At 42.4% G+C, this 14,843-nt stretch overlaps 1 protein-coding gene across 1 annotated transcript in view; it reads right to left on the bottom strand.

Moving 5' to 3' along the window:
- The window catches only part of slit1b (slit homolog 1b (Drosophila)), a 113,300-nt gene that overhangs the window by 25,300 nt on the left and 73,157 nt on the right, over positions 1-14,843 (bottom strand). Inside the window, exons 17-26 of the mRNA XM_061727672.1 lie at positions 13,681-13,755; positions 13,334-13,477; positions 12,348-12,491; positions 12,094-12,260; positions 11,174-11,312; positions 10,615-10,683; positions 8,897-8,968; positions 7,479-7,550; positions 7,245-7,316; positions 3,535-3,698 (exon numbers count right to left, since the gene is read on the bottom strand). Coding sequence (XP_061583656.1) covers positions 3,535-3,698; positions 7,245-7,316; positions 7,479-7,550; positions 8,897-8,968; positions 10,615-10,683; positions 11,174-11,312; positions 12,094-12,260; positions 12,348-12,491; positions 13,334-13,477; positions 13,681-13,755 — 1,118 coding nt within the window. The remainder of the gene's footprint in view (positions 1-3,534; positions 3,699-7,244; positions 7,317-7,478; positions 7,551-8,896; positions 8,969-10,614; positions 10,684-11,173; positions 11,313-12,093; positions 12,261-12,347; positions 12,492-13,333; positions 13,478-13,680; positions 13,756-14,843) is intronic.

Genomic DNA, 14,843 nt, shown 5'->3' with positions numbered 1-14,843 from the left:
AACACAAGACAAAATGTTAAATATAAAAACTAAGCAAAATAATAATAATAAACCTACGAAAGATCTGTGTCTCAAAAACATCCTGAGATTCACAAGAAATGTTAACCTGAATATCATCAGCATAGCAATAATACGCTCCAAAACAGACCCTTGTGGCGCACCAAAGGTGAGTGATGAAGAAGAGGACGTTTAGCAGATCCTCCAGATAGATGGAGGGAAACCATTTCAAAGAGCAGGACACGATGATCGACGGTGTCAGAAGCTGAGGTCAAGTTCAACAGGACAGAACGATGTCCTGCCTCTCTCTGCACCAAGAGTGAGGGGCTGTTTCGCTGGCGTCAACACTGTGAACACCCGACCCAACTGTCATTTGTACAAGCTGTCACACCGCGGTGAGGGATGTCCTGTCTTGAGGGTTTTGTCTGGCAAACTTCCTGTTTTATGTTGAAAAGTAACCTCCCTCTCGTTTCAGGCCACTTGCCCTTCCTCCTGTGTCATCAGTGTGATGTTTCCCCTGATTCCCTGATTGTTTCCACCTGTGTCACCAGTCTGATGTCTCCCCTGATTCCCCGATTGTTTCCTCCTGTGTCACCAGTCTGATGTCTCCCCTGATTCCCTGATTGTTTCCTCCTGTGTCACCAGTCTGTCTCCCCTGATTCCCTGATTGTTTCCTCCTGTGTCACCAGTCTGATGTCTCCCCTGATTCCCTGATTGTTTCCTCCTGTGTCACCAGTCTGTCTCCCCTGATTCCCTGATTGTTTCCTCCTGTGTCACCAGTCTGTCTCCCCTGATTCCCTGATTGTTTCCTCCTGTGTCACCAGCCTGTCTCCCCTGATTCCCTGATTGTTTCCTCCTGTGTCACCAGTCTGATGTCTCCCCTGATTCCCTGATTGTTTCCTCCTGTGTCACCAGTCTGTCTCCCCTGATTCCCTGATTGTCTCCACCTGTGTCACCAGTCTGATGTCTCCCCTGATTCCCTGATTGTTTCCTCCTGTGTCACCAGTCTGTCTCCCCTGATTCCCTGATTGTTTCCTCCTGTGTCACCAGTCTGTCTCCCCTGATTCCCTGATTGTTTCCTCCTGTGTCACCAGTCTGTCTCCCCTGATTTCCTGATTGTTTCCTCCTGTGTCACCAGTCTGTCTCCCCTGATTCCCTGATTGTTTCCTCCTGTGTCACCAGTCTGATGTCTCCCCTGATTCCCTGATTGTTTCCCCCTGTGTTACCAGTCTGATGTCTCCCCTGATTCCCTGATTGTTTCCTCCTGTGTCACCAGTCTGATGTCTCCCCTGATTCCCTGATTGTTTCCTCCTGTGTCACCAGTCTGATGTCTCCCCTGATTCCCTGATTGTTTCCTCCTGTGTCACCAATCTGATGTCTCCCCTGATTTCCTGATTGTTTCCCCCTGTGTCACCAGTCTGATGTCTCCCCTGATTCCCTGATTGTTTCCTCCTGTGTCACCAGTCTGATGTCTGCCCTGATTCCCTGATTGTTTCCTCCTGTGTCACCAGTCTGATGTCTGCCCTGATTCCCTGATTGTTTCCCCCTGTGTCACCAGTCTGATGTCTCCCCTGATTCCCTGATTGTTTCCTCCTGTGTCACCAGTCTGATGTCTCCCCTGATTCCCTGATTGTTTCCTCCTGTGTCTCCTCCTGTGTATTTAGTAGTCTTCCCCTGTCTTGTTGCCAGAGTATCTCGTCCTAGCGAGTACATCAGCCTGTAACAGCCTTGACTAAGAACCTTCGACCATTTGCCAAGTTTGTATTTCTATGTTTTTGTAATTCCTCTGAAGAAAAGTGACCTTGTTTTTTGATAACGTTTTTGATAGACATTAGAAGTAGTTTTGATTCCTTTTCTTGTTTCCTGTCTTTTGGAGTGCCTTTTGTTTCTTTATAGTCCAGACTAGTGTAGCTTAGTTTTTTACTATTGTCAGCTTCGTTTATTTTTCCCTCCATGAGAGTATTTGATTTTGAGATTTATATAGTGTATTTAGATCAGTGTAGCATTTTTCCTCTGGTTGGAGTGATTTTTATTTTCATTTCTTTCTCCTGGGTTTTGTCACCGCGCCTTTTGGTGATGTCTAGTTTTTCGTAGCCTGTTTGTTTGTCACCCTGTCTTAAGAGATTGAAGAACATCTAAATAAAAACCTGTCATTACCGTTCTTTGTGTCTGCATCTGAGTCCTCCTTTAAACCCAGGTCTGACACAAGCCTGTAAATACGTTTATTTCTCCTGCCAAGTTGAACATTTCAGCAGGTAGAGTTTTGGAGCCAGCCCCTAGTGGTGAATCCACATTTTAGTTTTTCTACTTCCAGTCAGAGGTGTCTTCAGTATTCACATTCATTACTCAGGTAGAAGTATAGATACTAGAGTTTAAAAATACTCCTGTTGAAGTATCATCTCAAGTTTTTTACTCGAGTAAAAGTATAAAAGTACTGGTTTCAAAACTACTTAAAGTGTAAAAGTAAAAGTAATGTAAGGAGGAAAAAAAGCCATTAAGTACAAAAGCCATTGAAAATAAATGCAACTTAGTATAATGCAAATATATTAAAGAAGCATATATGTGTACTATTGAGCATTAACATGTGTTTCAGAGAGCAGCAGATATGATGATAGTTGTCTATAAGTATTGTAATGGTGCAAAAAGTCAAACTTCAGAGGCATGTTATCATTTATCCTAACCTTTATTGGAATGTACATCCAAGTTTAGTTGCAGGAATCTGAGGGAACGGATGTAAGAACAAAACTGGACAAGAACATTTGAAACAACCACAACCAAATTCACTCTATCCTGATGGAGAAATTTAACTGGATAGTTTTTGTTTAAAGGTCGAAATGAAATAGAGTAACGAGGCTGTTTTTAAAATGTAAAGAGTAAAAAGTACAGATAATTGCATGAAAATGTAAGGAGTAAAAGTAAAAAGTCGTCTGAAAAATAATTACTCCAGTGTATTATAGATACGGTAACCAAAATTTCTACTTAAGTAAGGTAACAAAGTATTTGTACTTCGTTACTTGACACCTCTGCTTCCAGTATGGCATCAGACAAGCGAGCCGGCTGTCACCCCACTGTCATCGGTGGGAGGTCGACACATGAGCGTTCTCCTGATATGCTGATGTGATCAGAGATATTGCTACGTAGCACAACTTTACAGCCAGGCAGTGTTACAGTGTCCTAAACTGCGAGTGTGTGGGAGCAACTGCAACCAGCTCCTGGTGAAGGCCACTCAGACTCAAACCTTTCATGAAGTATCACCTATTAGACAGTAACTGTACGTGGGTGTTAATTCTCTTAGATGCTTTTAAAAGCCACATGACAGCAGACACCAGACTGAATTCCTATAGACAAATAAGCATTGCTGCCATGTGAGTAGGTTTAAACACGTCAGCAATCAAACATTTTTCTCAAGCAACTGAGTCCACAGGCCAGATCAAATCCCTCCTTTCACACACACGAACAAAACTGAAGCTTTGGTTTCATGTTCAGCCTGTAGGCACGGATGTGTTTTCATGACGAAGCAGCTTCCGGACGTCTTACCCACACACTGGAACTTGTCAGCCGGCGTGGTGAGCAGCAGCTTGCCCTCCAGGCCGCGGGGGCCGGCACAGCGGGCGATGCCGGGCTCCTTATAGCCGCTCTTCACCCAGTCTGACAGCCAGAGCAGCCGGCAGTCACAGTACAGCGGGTTGGCTCCGATCGCTCTGCAGAGACGAGCAGATGAAGAGTCATGTAGCTGACAGAGGGAGAGGCTGGTGAGGCTCCCGCCTGTCCCTCCTGTCCCGCCTGTCCCTCCTGTCCCGCCTGTCCCTCCTCCAGCAGCATCTCAACCATAAGGAGCAGTTACTGAGTACAGGTCTGGCCTCCATCTCCTACTGGGAAATACATGGACTATACGTGTAGACAGTACTCCAGTTGTAAAAAAGAAATCAGGGGGGATGGTGGATTTTATCATATGGGGACAGATCATTTGTGCTTATTACAAATGATATAATATATTACAAATAATAGCAGTGACCAAAACACCTGCAGAAATACTGCAGGAATGACATAGCAGCAGTTAAATGCAGCCTTCTGTAAGCTTTAAATATCCACTGGACTTACATCAAATACATCAAAACACAACAATAAAAAACACTTTTCTGAACTTATCAATATGACTCTGTCCTTCACAGGATAAGTAAAATGGATCACTGCAAAAACTCAAAATCTTAACAAGAATATTTGTCTTATTTCTAGTTAAAATGTCTCATTTTAGTAAAAGAATCTCATTACACTTAAAACAAGACTCATCACTGGAAAAAACCACAATTTTTACCTGTTTCAGGTAGATTTTCGCTTGAAATAAGTAGAAAAATCTGCCAGTGGAACAAGATTTTTTTTGCTTGTAATGAGAAGATAAATCTTGATTTTTCTACTTATTTCAAGTGAAAATTTACTTGAAATGGGTGAAAATTGTCAAATAAGTTATTTTTCTGGCGTTATTTTTCTGGTGATGACTCTAAATGTTGAAATAGCAGTAAAACCACATTCATTGATGAAATGACATAAGGGATGGAAAGGAGGGATGGAAGTTTTACAGGGGGGATGATTTGGACTGTTTTTATTTCAGGGGGGGATGCCGTCCCCCCGCATCCCCCCTCAACTCCAGTACTGTGTGTATCATTATAAAAGTATGTATTCAGTTATCGCACGATTGAACACTAGAAGCTGGACTGAGGTTTGACACCAGAATAGTTTATGTCTTGGAAGAAGGTGGGAATTTTTCTAAAAAAGTTTTTTAAAAAAAAGAAAAAAAGTGCATGTGAGTGACTTTTTTAACACAAATTACTGTAAATAAAACACAAAAGATAAAGATGAAGAATGAATGAAATAGAGGAAGAAAGGAAGAAGAAGGACACAGAAGGAACTGGAATAATTATAATGAAAACAGATATAAGTGGTGGAGGAGAGGGCTGAAGTGAAGAAGGGGGTTGGAAGTGTTGTGGAAAGGAGCAGTAATTTTTGGAGCCACATGGTGGAGCTCTCTGACCTCCACGAGTGACACCCACGCTGACCAACAACCACAGAGCTTTAATCGGTCATATCTGCTGATTCCATTAATACAATCATCATCAGAGGTAAATAGGATGGTCAGGGTCACATTGTGCACATAATAACACCCAGAGCAGGTTAAAAGACTTCTGAGGTCATGGTATCTTAGTCACGAGAGACCAAATCCAGTTCTCTGAGACGGTCCTGGTCCCACTGGCCCAGACTGGTCCAGACTGGTCCGCTCCAGTAAAGCTGGATCCCTGCGAGGTGTATGGACCCAACAGGTAGAGAAGTGAAGGAAAAACACATTGGTTTTCTGTTTCATCCATCAACGCCTACATGCATATATAAATGATAATAAATACTCCATTAAAGATACAGAAGTTGAGCAGAAGTAAGCGATACTAATGCACCTTCTCTCTAGAGAAAACGCTGAACCTCAACTGAACACAGATGTGAAGGTAGAGGTTGAGAAAACTTTGGATTAACGACGGCACCCGCAGCATCATTCATGAATAATTAAAAGTGCTAACTACTTTCTGCAGAAAAGAAGGTGTGTAAAAAAAAGTGATAAACAGTGTAAATCTCTTTCAGTTTAACATAAACATTTAAACTCTTTTTACGCATCTCCACGCCTCTGGCTGTGATGTCGTCGGCAGATCTAAGGTCATCAAAATCTAGTTTCCAGCATTTATATGATGTAGTTGTGCTGTAACGCATTACTGCATTACATAAAGGCTCTCATTTGAATCACCCTCCGCTAAATAAATGAACAAATCCTAAACCTACGTGTTTTATTGATCCAACACAATTTTTAGAAACCTTTACATTTTTTAAAATCTGTTTTCAAGTTTAATTTTCCTATCTCTGTACACAATAAACTAAATAAATGTTACTCTTTAATTCTGAATAAAAATAGTTTGCAATTTGGATTTTGGACATTTGGACTGGAATCTGCAGGACAACGGACAGCAGGTGCCAAACTTCCCTGAATACGATCTACAAAACAGCAGACTGGAGCCTTCAAGAGATGCATGATGAATTTCAATTTCAGCTGTCTCAAATGTACAGGTTATGAAATGAAGATAAAAATCCTGTTAGATGACAACGTGATGACAGCTAATAAAGGTTTTCAGTAGTGGTGGAGATAATTGGGAGCAGCGCGGCTGCAGCCACAGCGCCCCCCGATGGTGCGGCGCAGTTCTGGGAGCAGAGCAGTAAAAGGTGCTTGGAGCAAGTCACAGCCTTTGGGGCCATTGTGGTTTCTTTCTGTACATTTTTAGAGGTGAAAAATAAAAACAACACATATAAAAGTAGGTGTTGAAGGAGAAAAGTGGGAATGATGAGAAATACTAGACTAGAGCTTCAGCAGCTTTGCAGCTCGGACTCAAAGGAAAAACTGAAACCAGAAGAAGACAGGAAAAGGAAACAATTTCCTTTAAACTGTTAACTATGATAAAAAAATTATATGTGTTATTATGTTGATAATACATTCTTTTAATTCAATGCCAATCATTATTTCATATTTCAGAGCAAATAACATGTATCATTACGTCTCATATTTTCAGACTACATTCCTGATGATATTTCCCTGACGTGGGAAACACTTTACTGTTTTTGATCAGGATTAAGACATGAAATCATTATTTTCAGGATAGATGGATTACTGAAAACTGAGAAAACCGAGCAAGAATCACAGAGAAAGTAAAGCTGTGGAAGGGGATATGCTACACCAAATCCTTTTCCTGCATTTTCTTCAAACATAGTTTTATGCACAATAGAAAACAATCCTAAACACTCTTCCTTCAGTTGTCAGCTTGTGTTCACATTGTTTTCCTTGCGCCTACTCTCAACTATCCCTCCTAGTTTCTTTTATTTTTACCTCCCTGCCCCCATCCGTCGCGCTTCCTTTGTCTCTCAACAATTACCGGAGATGCTCAGATGGACTCACATGTGTCACAGTCGACTGCAGATGCTAATTTCTGACATGCAGCCCCGCGCGCACACGCAGGCCTCAGATCGCTGGAACCAAACAATGGGGCTCCCCGGCTAATGCGATCCGCCACACAGCCGCCACACTCCAAACCACTCATTCTCTGAGAGCTGGACTTCATCTGAGAGCAGCCGCTACGGCAGAGCAGCCACATGCGTGGCTGTCTCTGGCGTGCACGGGAAACACACTGCTGGCATGTACCACATATACAGTCAGGGCTTACAGATGAGACAGCGAGGCCACGTCGCTAAAGATTCCCTGCTGCAGCTCGGAGATGTCGTTGCCGTGGAGAGAGCTGGAAGACAGACACAAGCGCGGGTCAGAGCAGGTCATTAGAGGTCAGAGATCATTAGAGATGCACACAGACAGATGATGGACTGAGGAAAGACGGAGGGGTGATGGGGTCTGGCAGGTGTCGTAAGGCTGCATGTTGGCGTGTGTTTGTGCGTGTGCTCACAGCAGTCTGAGCGAGCGCAGGCCGGCCAGGGCCAGGGGAGGGATGCACCTGAGCGAGTTATAGCTGAGGATCCTGAAAGAAAACACGTCATCACATTTGACTTGGAAACACACACGAGTCGTAAAATCACAACCTCAAAAATGTAATATGGTACACCGATAAGCAATACCTGAGTTGTAAAAAAAAATCAGGGGGGATGGTGGATTTTAACATATGGGGACAGATAATTTGTGCTGATTACAAATAATATAATATATTACAAATAATAGCAGTGACTAAAACACCTGCAGAAATACTGCAGGAATGACATAGCAGCAGTTAAATGCAGCCTTCTGTAAGCTTAAAATATCCACTGGGCTTACATCAAATACATCAAAACACAACAATAAAAAACACTTTTCTGAACTTATCAATATGACTCTGTCCTTCACAGGATAAGTAAAATGGATCACTGCAAAAACTCAAAATCTTAACAAGAATATTTGTCTTATTTCTAGTTAAAATGTCTCATTTTAGTAAAAAAATCTCATTACACTTAAAACAAGACTCATCACTGGAAAAAACAACAATTTTCACCTGTTTCAAGTAGATTTTCACTTGAAATAAGTAGAAAAATCTGCCAGTGGAACAAGATGTTTTGCTTGTAATGAGAAGATAAATCTTGTCCCACTGGCAGATTTTCCTACTTATTTCAATTTTTCTGGTGTTATTTTTCTGGTGATGACTCTAAATGTTGAAATAGCAGTAAAACCACATTCATTGATGAAATGACATAAGGGATGGAAAGGAGGGATGGCAGTTTTACAGGGGGGATGATTTGGACCGTTTTTATTTCCGGGGGGGGGGGGGGGGGCACCCCCCCTCATCCCCCCTCATCCCCCCTCATCCCCCCTCAACTCCAGTACTGCCGATAAGGTCCTGAAAGGTCCAGCAGAATCAGAATCTTATTTCAGAGCGAAAGACATAGTGGGTTTATTTCTTTTCTTCAAGTTACAGACACACCTGAGGACCTGCAAGCAGATTGGGATGTGTGAAATGTCTGGGACAGTTGTTGTCTCAGCAGCAGATCTGTCCACGGGGACGTTTTTCAATGTTGTGCACAGATAATCAGTGTGTTCCAGGTAATGACTGTTAATCTCCTCAGTGGCGTCTAGCGCCGGTCAGCCCCGGCCCAGTTTCTGAGTGTACGGATGTAAACATCTGGTGGTGGAACGTGATCTCTTAACGACATCAAGACCACCCTCACCCTCAGGACTGCTGAAGCTTCCAGCAGTGTGTGTGTGTGTGTGTGTGTGTGTGTGTGTGTGTGTGTGTGTGTGTGTGTGTGCGTGCGTGCGTGCGTGCGTGCGTGCGTGCGTGCGTGCGTGCGTGCGTGCGTGCGTGCGTGTGTGCGTGTGCGTGTGTGTGTGTGTACTCACAACGTGGTGAGCTGGCTCATATTGGAGAAGGAGTCGTTGGACAGCGAGCTGATTTTATTGTTACTCAGATCTCTGCAGAGGCAAAGGTCAGTTTCAATCAATACACGTCACGTGCGCTGCGAGCAGATGTCCCATGATGCTTTGCATACATGCAGTGATACGCACAATGAAACCTGGTCCTTCTATCCAAAGCATACACAAACGTTTTGAGACATTGATGGAGATGACATGTTTAAGAGACACTTCATGAACAAGTGCGCTCAGCTCCATACGGACTGATCTGTACAGTCTACAGCTCCCTCTGCTGGACGTTCTTAGAACTACAGCACCTGGACCACAGCTCTGCAGCAACCGCTCAAAGTTACTACTACTACTACTACTACTACTACTACTACTACTACTACTCAGAGGTGTCTTCAGTATTCACATTCATTACTCAGGTAGAAGTATAGATACTAGAGTTTAAAAATACTCCTGTAGAAGTTGAAGTATCAACTCAAGTTTTTTACTCAAGTAAAAGTATAAAAGTACTGGTTTCAAATCTACTTAAAGTATAAAAGTAAAAGTAATGTAAGGGGGAAAAAAGCCATTAAGGACAAAAGCCATTGAAAATGAATGCATCTTAGTATAATGTAAATATATTAAAGAAGCATATATGTGTACTATTGAGCAGTAACATGTGTTTCAGAGAGCAGCAGATATGATGACTAGTTTCCTATAAGTATTGTAATGGTGCAAAAAGTCAAACTTCATGTTCATGTTATCATTTATCCTAACCTTTATTGGAATGTACATCCAAGTTTAGTTGCAGGAATCTGAGGGAACGGATGTAAGAACAAAACTGGACAAGAACATCTGAAACAACCACAACCAAATTCACTCTATCCGGATGGAGCAATTTAACTGGATAGTTTTTATTAAAGGCCCAAATGAAATAGAGTAACGAGGCTGTTTTTAAAATGTAAGGAGTAAAAAGTACAGATAATTGTGTGAAAATGTAAGGAATAAAAGTAAAAAGTCGTCTGAAAAATAATTACTCCAGTGAAGTATAGATAACCAAAATTTCTACTTAAGTAAGGTAACAAAGTATTTGTACTTTGTTACTTGACACCTCTGCTACTACAACTACTACTACTGTTACTACTACTACTGCCATTTAGACTAGACTAGCCCCCCAACGTGATCATGATTTAACGATTAGCCTGCAGATGTGCCGTTGATGTGCTGCTTCCATATCAAAGTGACTTGTAACACTATTTTATATGAAGAACGCCATAAAGAGAGGGAATTTGAGTAATACGTTAAAAAAAGGTAATTATATTTCATATTTTATCTTTCATTTAAAGTTTAAGAAACACCCACAGAAGCACATTATGGCGACTTCTGTGTGGTTTTGTGGTTTTTCTGTGTTCAATCTCATCTACAAGCTGTGAAACACACAGCTGCTTTGGTCATGTGACTTCCAAGACGATCTGGATCCTCAGAAAGCTTGACTGTGTTTGAAATCTTTACGTCACTGTCCTGAAACGGCGCTGCGCTCCACTGTCACAGCTCAAACCCTCCTTATTTCAAATGTTTTAAGGTGAATGCATCATTCATTTACAGTATTTCCTGATTCATAGACTGAGGAAACGGCGTGTTCTCCGTGTTGCTGTAGATCTGTAACGTGCATCGGTGTCATTGGGCTGAAAGCAGATGTTTTGTTGGGTGTCTCTTACATGAGCTGCAGGTACTTGAAGGTGGCTAATTCCTTGGGAACGCTGGTGAACTGGTTGCCGTCCAGATACCTGGGGGTGGAGACAGATGTGCGTTGAGGATCTCTGCTGGATGATTTGTAAATGAAAACACCCCTCGCTGGCTCTAAACTGGGCCTCAGCGGGTCTCTGACTCAACACTCATGTTCTCGTTGTCATGCCAACTGCATCAGTGAAACCACTTAACATTTGACACTTAATTTAAAAAAGAACATAGAAAACAGCAGCACACATAAATGCTCTTTGTGTATTTATTTTTAATTACAATCTTTAAATATAAGTGATAAAGACTTGCAACTGCACAGTGTGAGTCTGAGGTAATGAGAATACTATTGTTTGAAATGATCCTCATCCTCCGACACACAGTGAAGGTGAATGCAGAAACAAAGCAAACTTGTTGCTATTTTAAAGTTGTTTTTTTTTCTTTCTAAATGTTGAGCTTCAGGACTAAGGTGGAGAAGGAAGCGGTGGATGACAGGACTGCAGCAGCGGACTGGAGGGACGCAGCGGCGTTAGGACTCACAGCTCTGTGACGTTGCGGGGCAGCCCCCTAGGCAGAGCCTGCAGGTGCTTGTTGCTGCAGCGCACCACCGTGTCCATGCACGTGCACTGGCCGGGACACTGGGGCCCCGGGGCACAGCTGCCGTCCTCCAGCACGGAGCCTGAGCAACACACATACACTCTGGTATCACTGCACAGCTGGAATACATCGCTTTACAAAAAATTCTATTCAAGTTGAGGCACTTTGCATTTGTGAAAAAGCTTTTTAACTCCCCAGTGTTTCTTCCCATTAGTACGGAAGAGTATTAGGGCCATGCAGGAGAAAAAATATTTGAGAGGGGAAGATATTTTTTTTATTGAGCACTTCGAGAAAAAAGTTAAAATGTCGAGATTAATGTTAAAATACAATTTCAAGAATAAAGTCGAAATTTCGTGAATAAAGTCAAAATTTCGAGAATAAAGTTGAAAAAAAAGTTTAAATACATTTCGACTTTTTTTTTGACATTTTGACGTTTTTCTCGAAATTGTACTTCAAAATTAATCTCGACATTTCAACTTTTTTCTCGACATTTCGACTTTTTTCTCGAAATTGTACTTCAACATTAATCTCGACATTTCGACTTTTCTCTCAACATTTCGACTTTTTTCTCGACATTTTGACTTTTTTCTCGAAATTGTACTTCAACATTAATCTCGACATTTCGACTTTTCTCTCAACATTTCGACTTTTTTCTCGACATTTTGACTTTTTTCTCGAAATTGTACTTCAACATTAATCTCGACATTTCGACTTTTTTCATGGCTTTTCAACTTTTTTCTCGAAGTGCATAATGAAAAAAAAATCTTCCTCCTCTCAAATATTATTTTTATTTTTCTCCTGCCTGGCCCTAATACTCTTCCGTACATCAGTACTCCAGCTCTACTGAGTGTGTGACATCCTACCGTCCTCGCAGCGGAAGTCAGGCACGGCCACGTCCTGCAGGGGGATCTCTCGTAGGAAGGCGGGGCGCTGACAGCGAGGGTTCCCGGTCACGATCCTCCGGCTCCTGAGCCACGCCCCGAACCAGGACAGGCGGCAGTCGCAGTTGAAGGGGTTGGCCAGGAGGTTTCTGATGGGGGGGGCAGAGACGGACAGAGACGGACATGAATAACCAGAAGAGACTCCCTGGGCTGTGAATGTGTGTGTCTGCACTGACAGGGTGGACAGGTTGGGCAGGGTGTCGAAGGCCCCGGGCAGGATGCTGCTCAGCTGGTTGTCGTACAGAGACAGCAGCCGGACGTTGCTCAGGCCCGTGAAGCTGCCGTTGTGGATGCAGCTGATCCGGTTGTTCCTCAGCATCCTGCAACACGCACAGACATGCACACGTCACACCATTCACTATTACTGTCTGTGTGTGTGTGTGTGTGTGTGTGTGTGTGTGTGTGTGTGTGTGTGTGTGTGTGTGTGTGTGTGTGTGTGTGTGTGTGTGTGTGTGTGTGTGTGTGTGTGTGTGTGTGTGTGTGTGTGTGTAAGAGCATATATTAAGTTTGCGTAACATCTCCTGCTCAAACGATGATGATATTAATTATGACTCGTCAACTTAAAGGAGCATGAGGCTCCTTTTAAGAAATATGACTCTCTAGCGCCACCCTTCACCACGACGGCCGTCGGGGGTACTGCAGCCAACAGTGAAGCCGGCACGGGAGAACGGGGAGAACGTGCATGCAGCGTCATGTGACGTCACATCCGCAGGGCAGCGCGGGAAAAGCGGCCCCAGCCTTGCAGCACATTTTGCAGCACACAGCCTGTTCAAGGCAACGGACAGATATACTAGAGGGCTCATTCTTTTTGGTTTGGAACGCTTCATCTGACATTATTACTAGAAAACTTAAAACGTATACAATTTTTTTTTCATAAATCCTGCCTCAAGCTCCCTTAAGTTACTTTCAAAACCAAACTCCTTCAAAGCTGTCAGTTAATGGTTGACGACATGTTTTCAAACAGCAAACGACATCTGAACTTGTCCTTCAAATCCCCAATTTAATTTCTGTATGAGGATAGTGCAAATATATCCAAACCTTTACTGATTAATATCATTAGAAATGATTGAGAACACAAGGGTGAGCCTTTCGCAGCGCGCTCTGTGTGTGTGTGCACCTTGCTGACTGATTAGCGTATACAGTAAATACTAGCGTGACTCACAGCATCCTCAGGCCCTCCACGCCTCGGAACATGCTTCCTTGCACAGATTCAAGGTGGTTTGCAGTGAGGTGAAGCTCCGCCACCGACGAGGCCCCGTCAAACGCACCGTCCTCGATCTCTGATATCTTGTTGTTGCTCAGGTTTCTGGGCGTAAACACAAAACAAACACTTTCTGTCTGTGGTTTTAACTCAGTTCTGTACCACAGCTAAAGTGTTCATAAAGACTCATAGCTTTCCAGTGTAACACACAATAAGTGTTCTTGTCATTTCCTCAACATCTCCGTGAAGCTTATTTTGATAGTGAAGCAAGGAGTCGTCCCTGTTTTTACATTTCCAGTGTGACCTACATTTTCTTGAGATGCGACAGGCCCTTAAACGCCCCGGTGGCCTCCAGCACGGAGAGGTCGTTGTTGTTCAGACGCCTGGCACAATCAAAGCAGGAGATACAGCATCATTAGTGAAACAATTATTTTGCAATTTGTTGCTGTACGGTGGGTGTTTATCCGTGCATTATTCATCCATATACGCTCATCATCACAAATATTCATCATGTCCTTTGGCACAGCATGTGTGAATTCATCCAGCAGGCTGTACATGAATATGAATATGAATATGTATTTATGGAGGGCAGCAAAACCACTGCTAATCTCAGGGGTCCAGTAAATACCCACACGTACACAAATAGAATATTATATATATATATATATATATATATATAAATAACGCTGCAACATTTCTAAAATGCAAGTAAATTGTGTTTTTTTTTTGTTTAGTTTTTTTTAATCTTTTTTTTACTTGAATTTTTGGCACAACAAACATTAACAGTATAAACGCACAAGTGAGTTATAATGCTTAAGTAAAGGACATTAACAAAAACAGTCCTAAAAAAAACAAAAACAAAAAAAACACACACACACACACAAAAAAAGAAACACCAACAATACGCCTTGACTAAGTTACCTACAGTTCGACCAGATAATACAGCGGAATCCTCCTAACCACACTATTCGCCATATAGGCGCACACCATAATGCTTACTAGACTGAAATTGTGTTTTTTTTTCTTTTTGTCACTTTGATAACAATATTGTAGGCTGCTGATGAGACCAAATAATCAATTTGAAAAAGGCTCTAGAAACTGATGGCATTTTTCCACATACTGACATCGTTAACCAGATGATGAGTAAGTAGCTGGTTTTTATTCTGTGCTGCTTCTTTTGGACCCAAGCTCGGCTTTTGACATAGTTGGTCCTAGTATTTGTTATAGAAGATGGTGGGTGTCTGGGGGTCTGCCCTGGACTGGTTCTACCTCACGGATCAGAGCTTTTCTGTTTCTATCAAAGACTTCACATCAGCAAAAGCTCCCCTGTCCTGGTGTTCCCCAGGGACCTGTTCTTGGACCTATTTTATATATTTTGTACATGTTGGCCTCTTTTTCATTTTATTGCAAAATAAAGCAACATTTCCTTTCAACTTCAGGCTGACGGTATCCAGCGTCTTTGCTCTAGTTT

Source organism: Cololabis saira, chromosome 1 (genome assembly GCF_033807715.1).
Source record: "Cololabis saira isolate AMF1-May2022 chromosome 1, fColSai1.1, whole genome shotgun sequence".
In the NCBI taxonomy this organism is placed as follows: domain Eukaryota; kingdom Metazoa; phylum Chordata; class Actinopteri; order Beloniformes; family Belonidae; genus Cololabis; species Cololabis saira.
The sequence above is the reverse complement of the archived record's forward strand: the minus strand, read 5'-3'. Positions and strand labels throughout refer to the sequence as shown.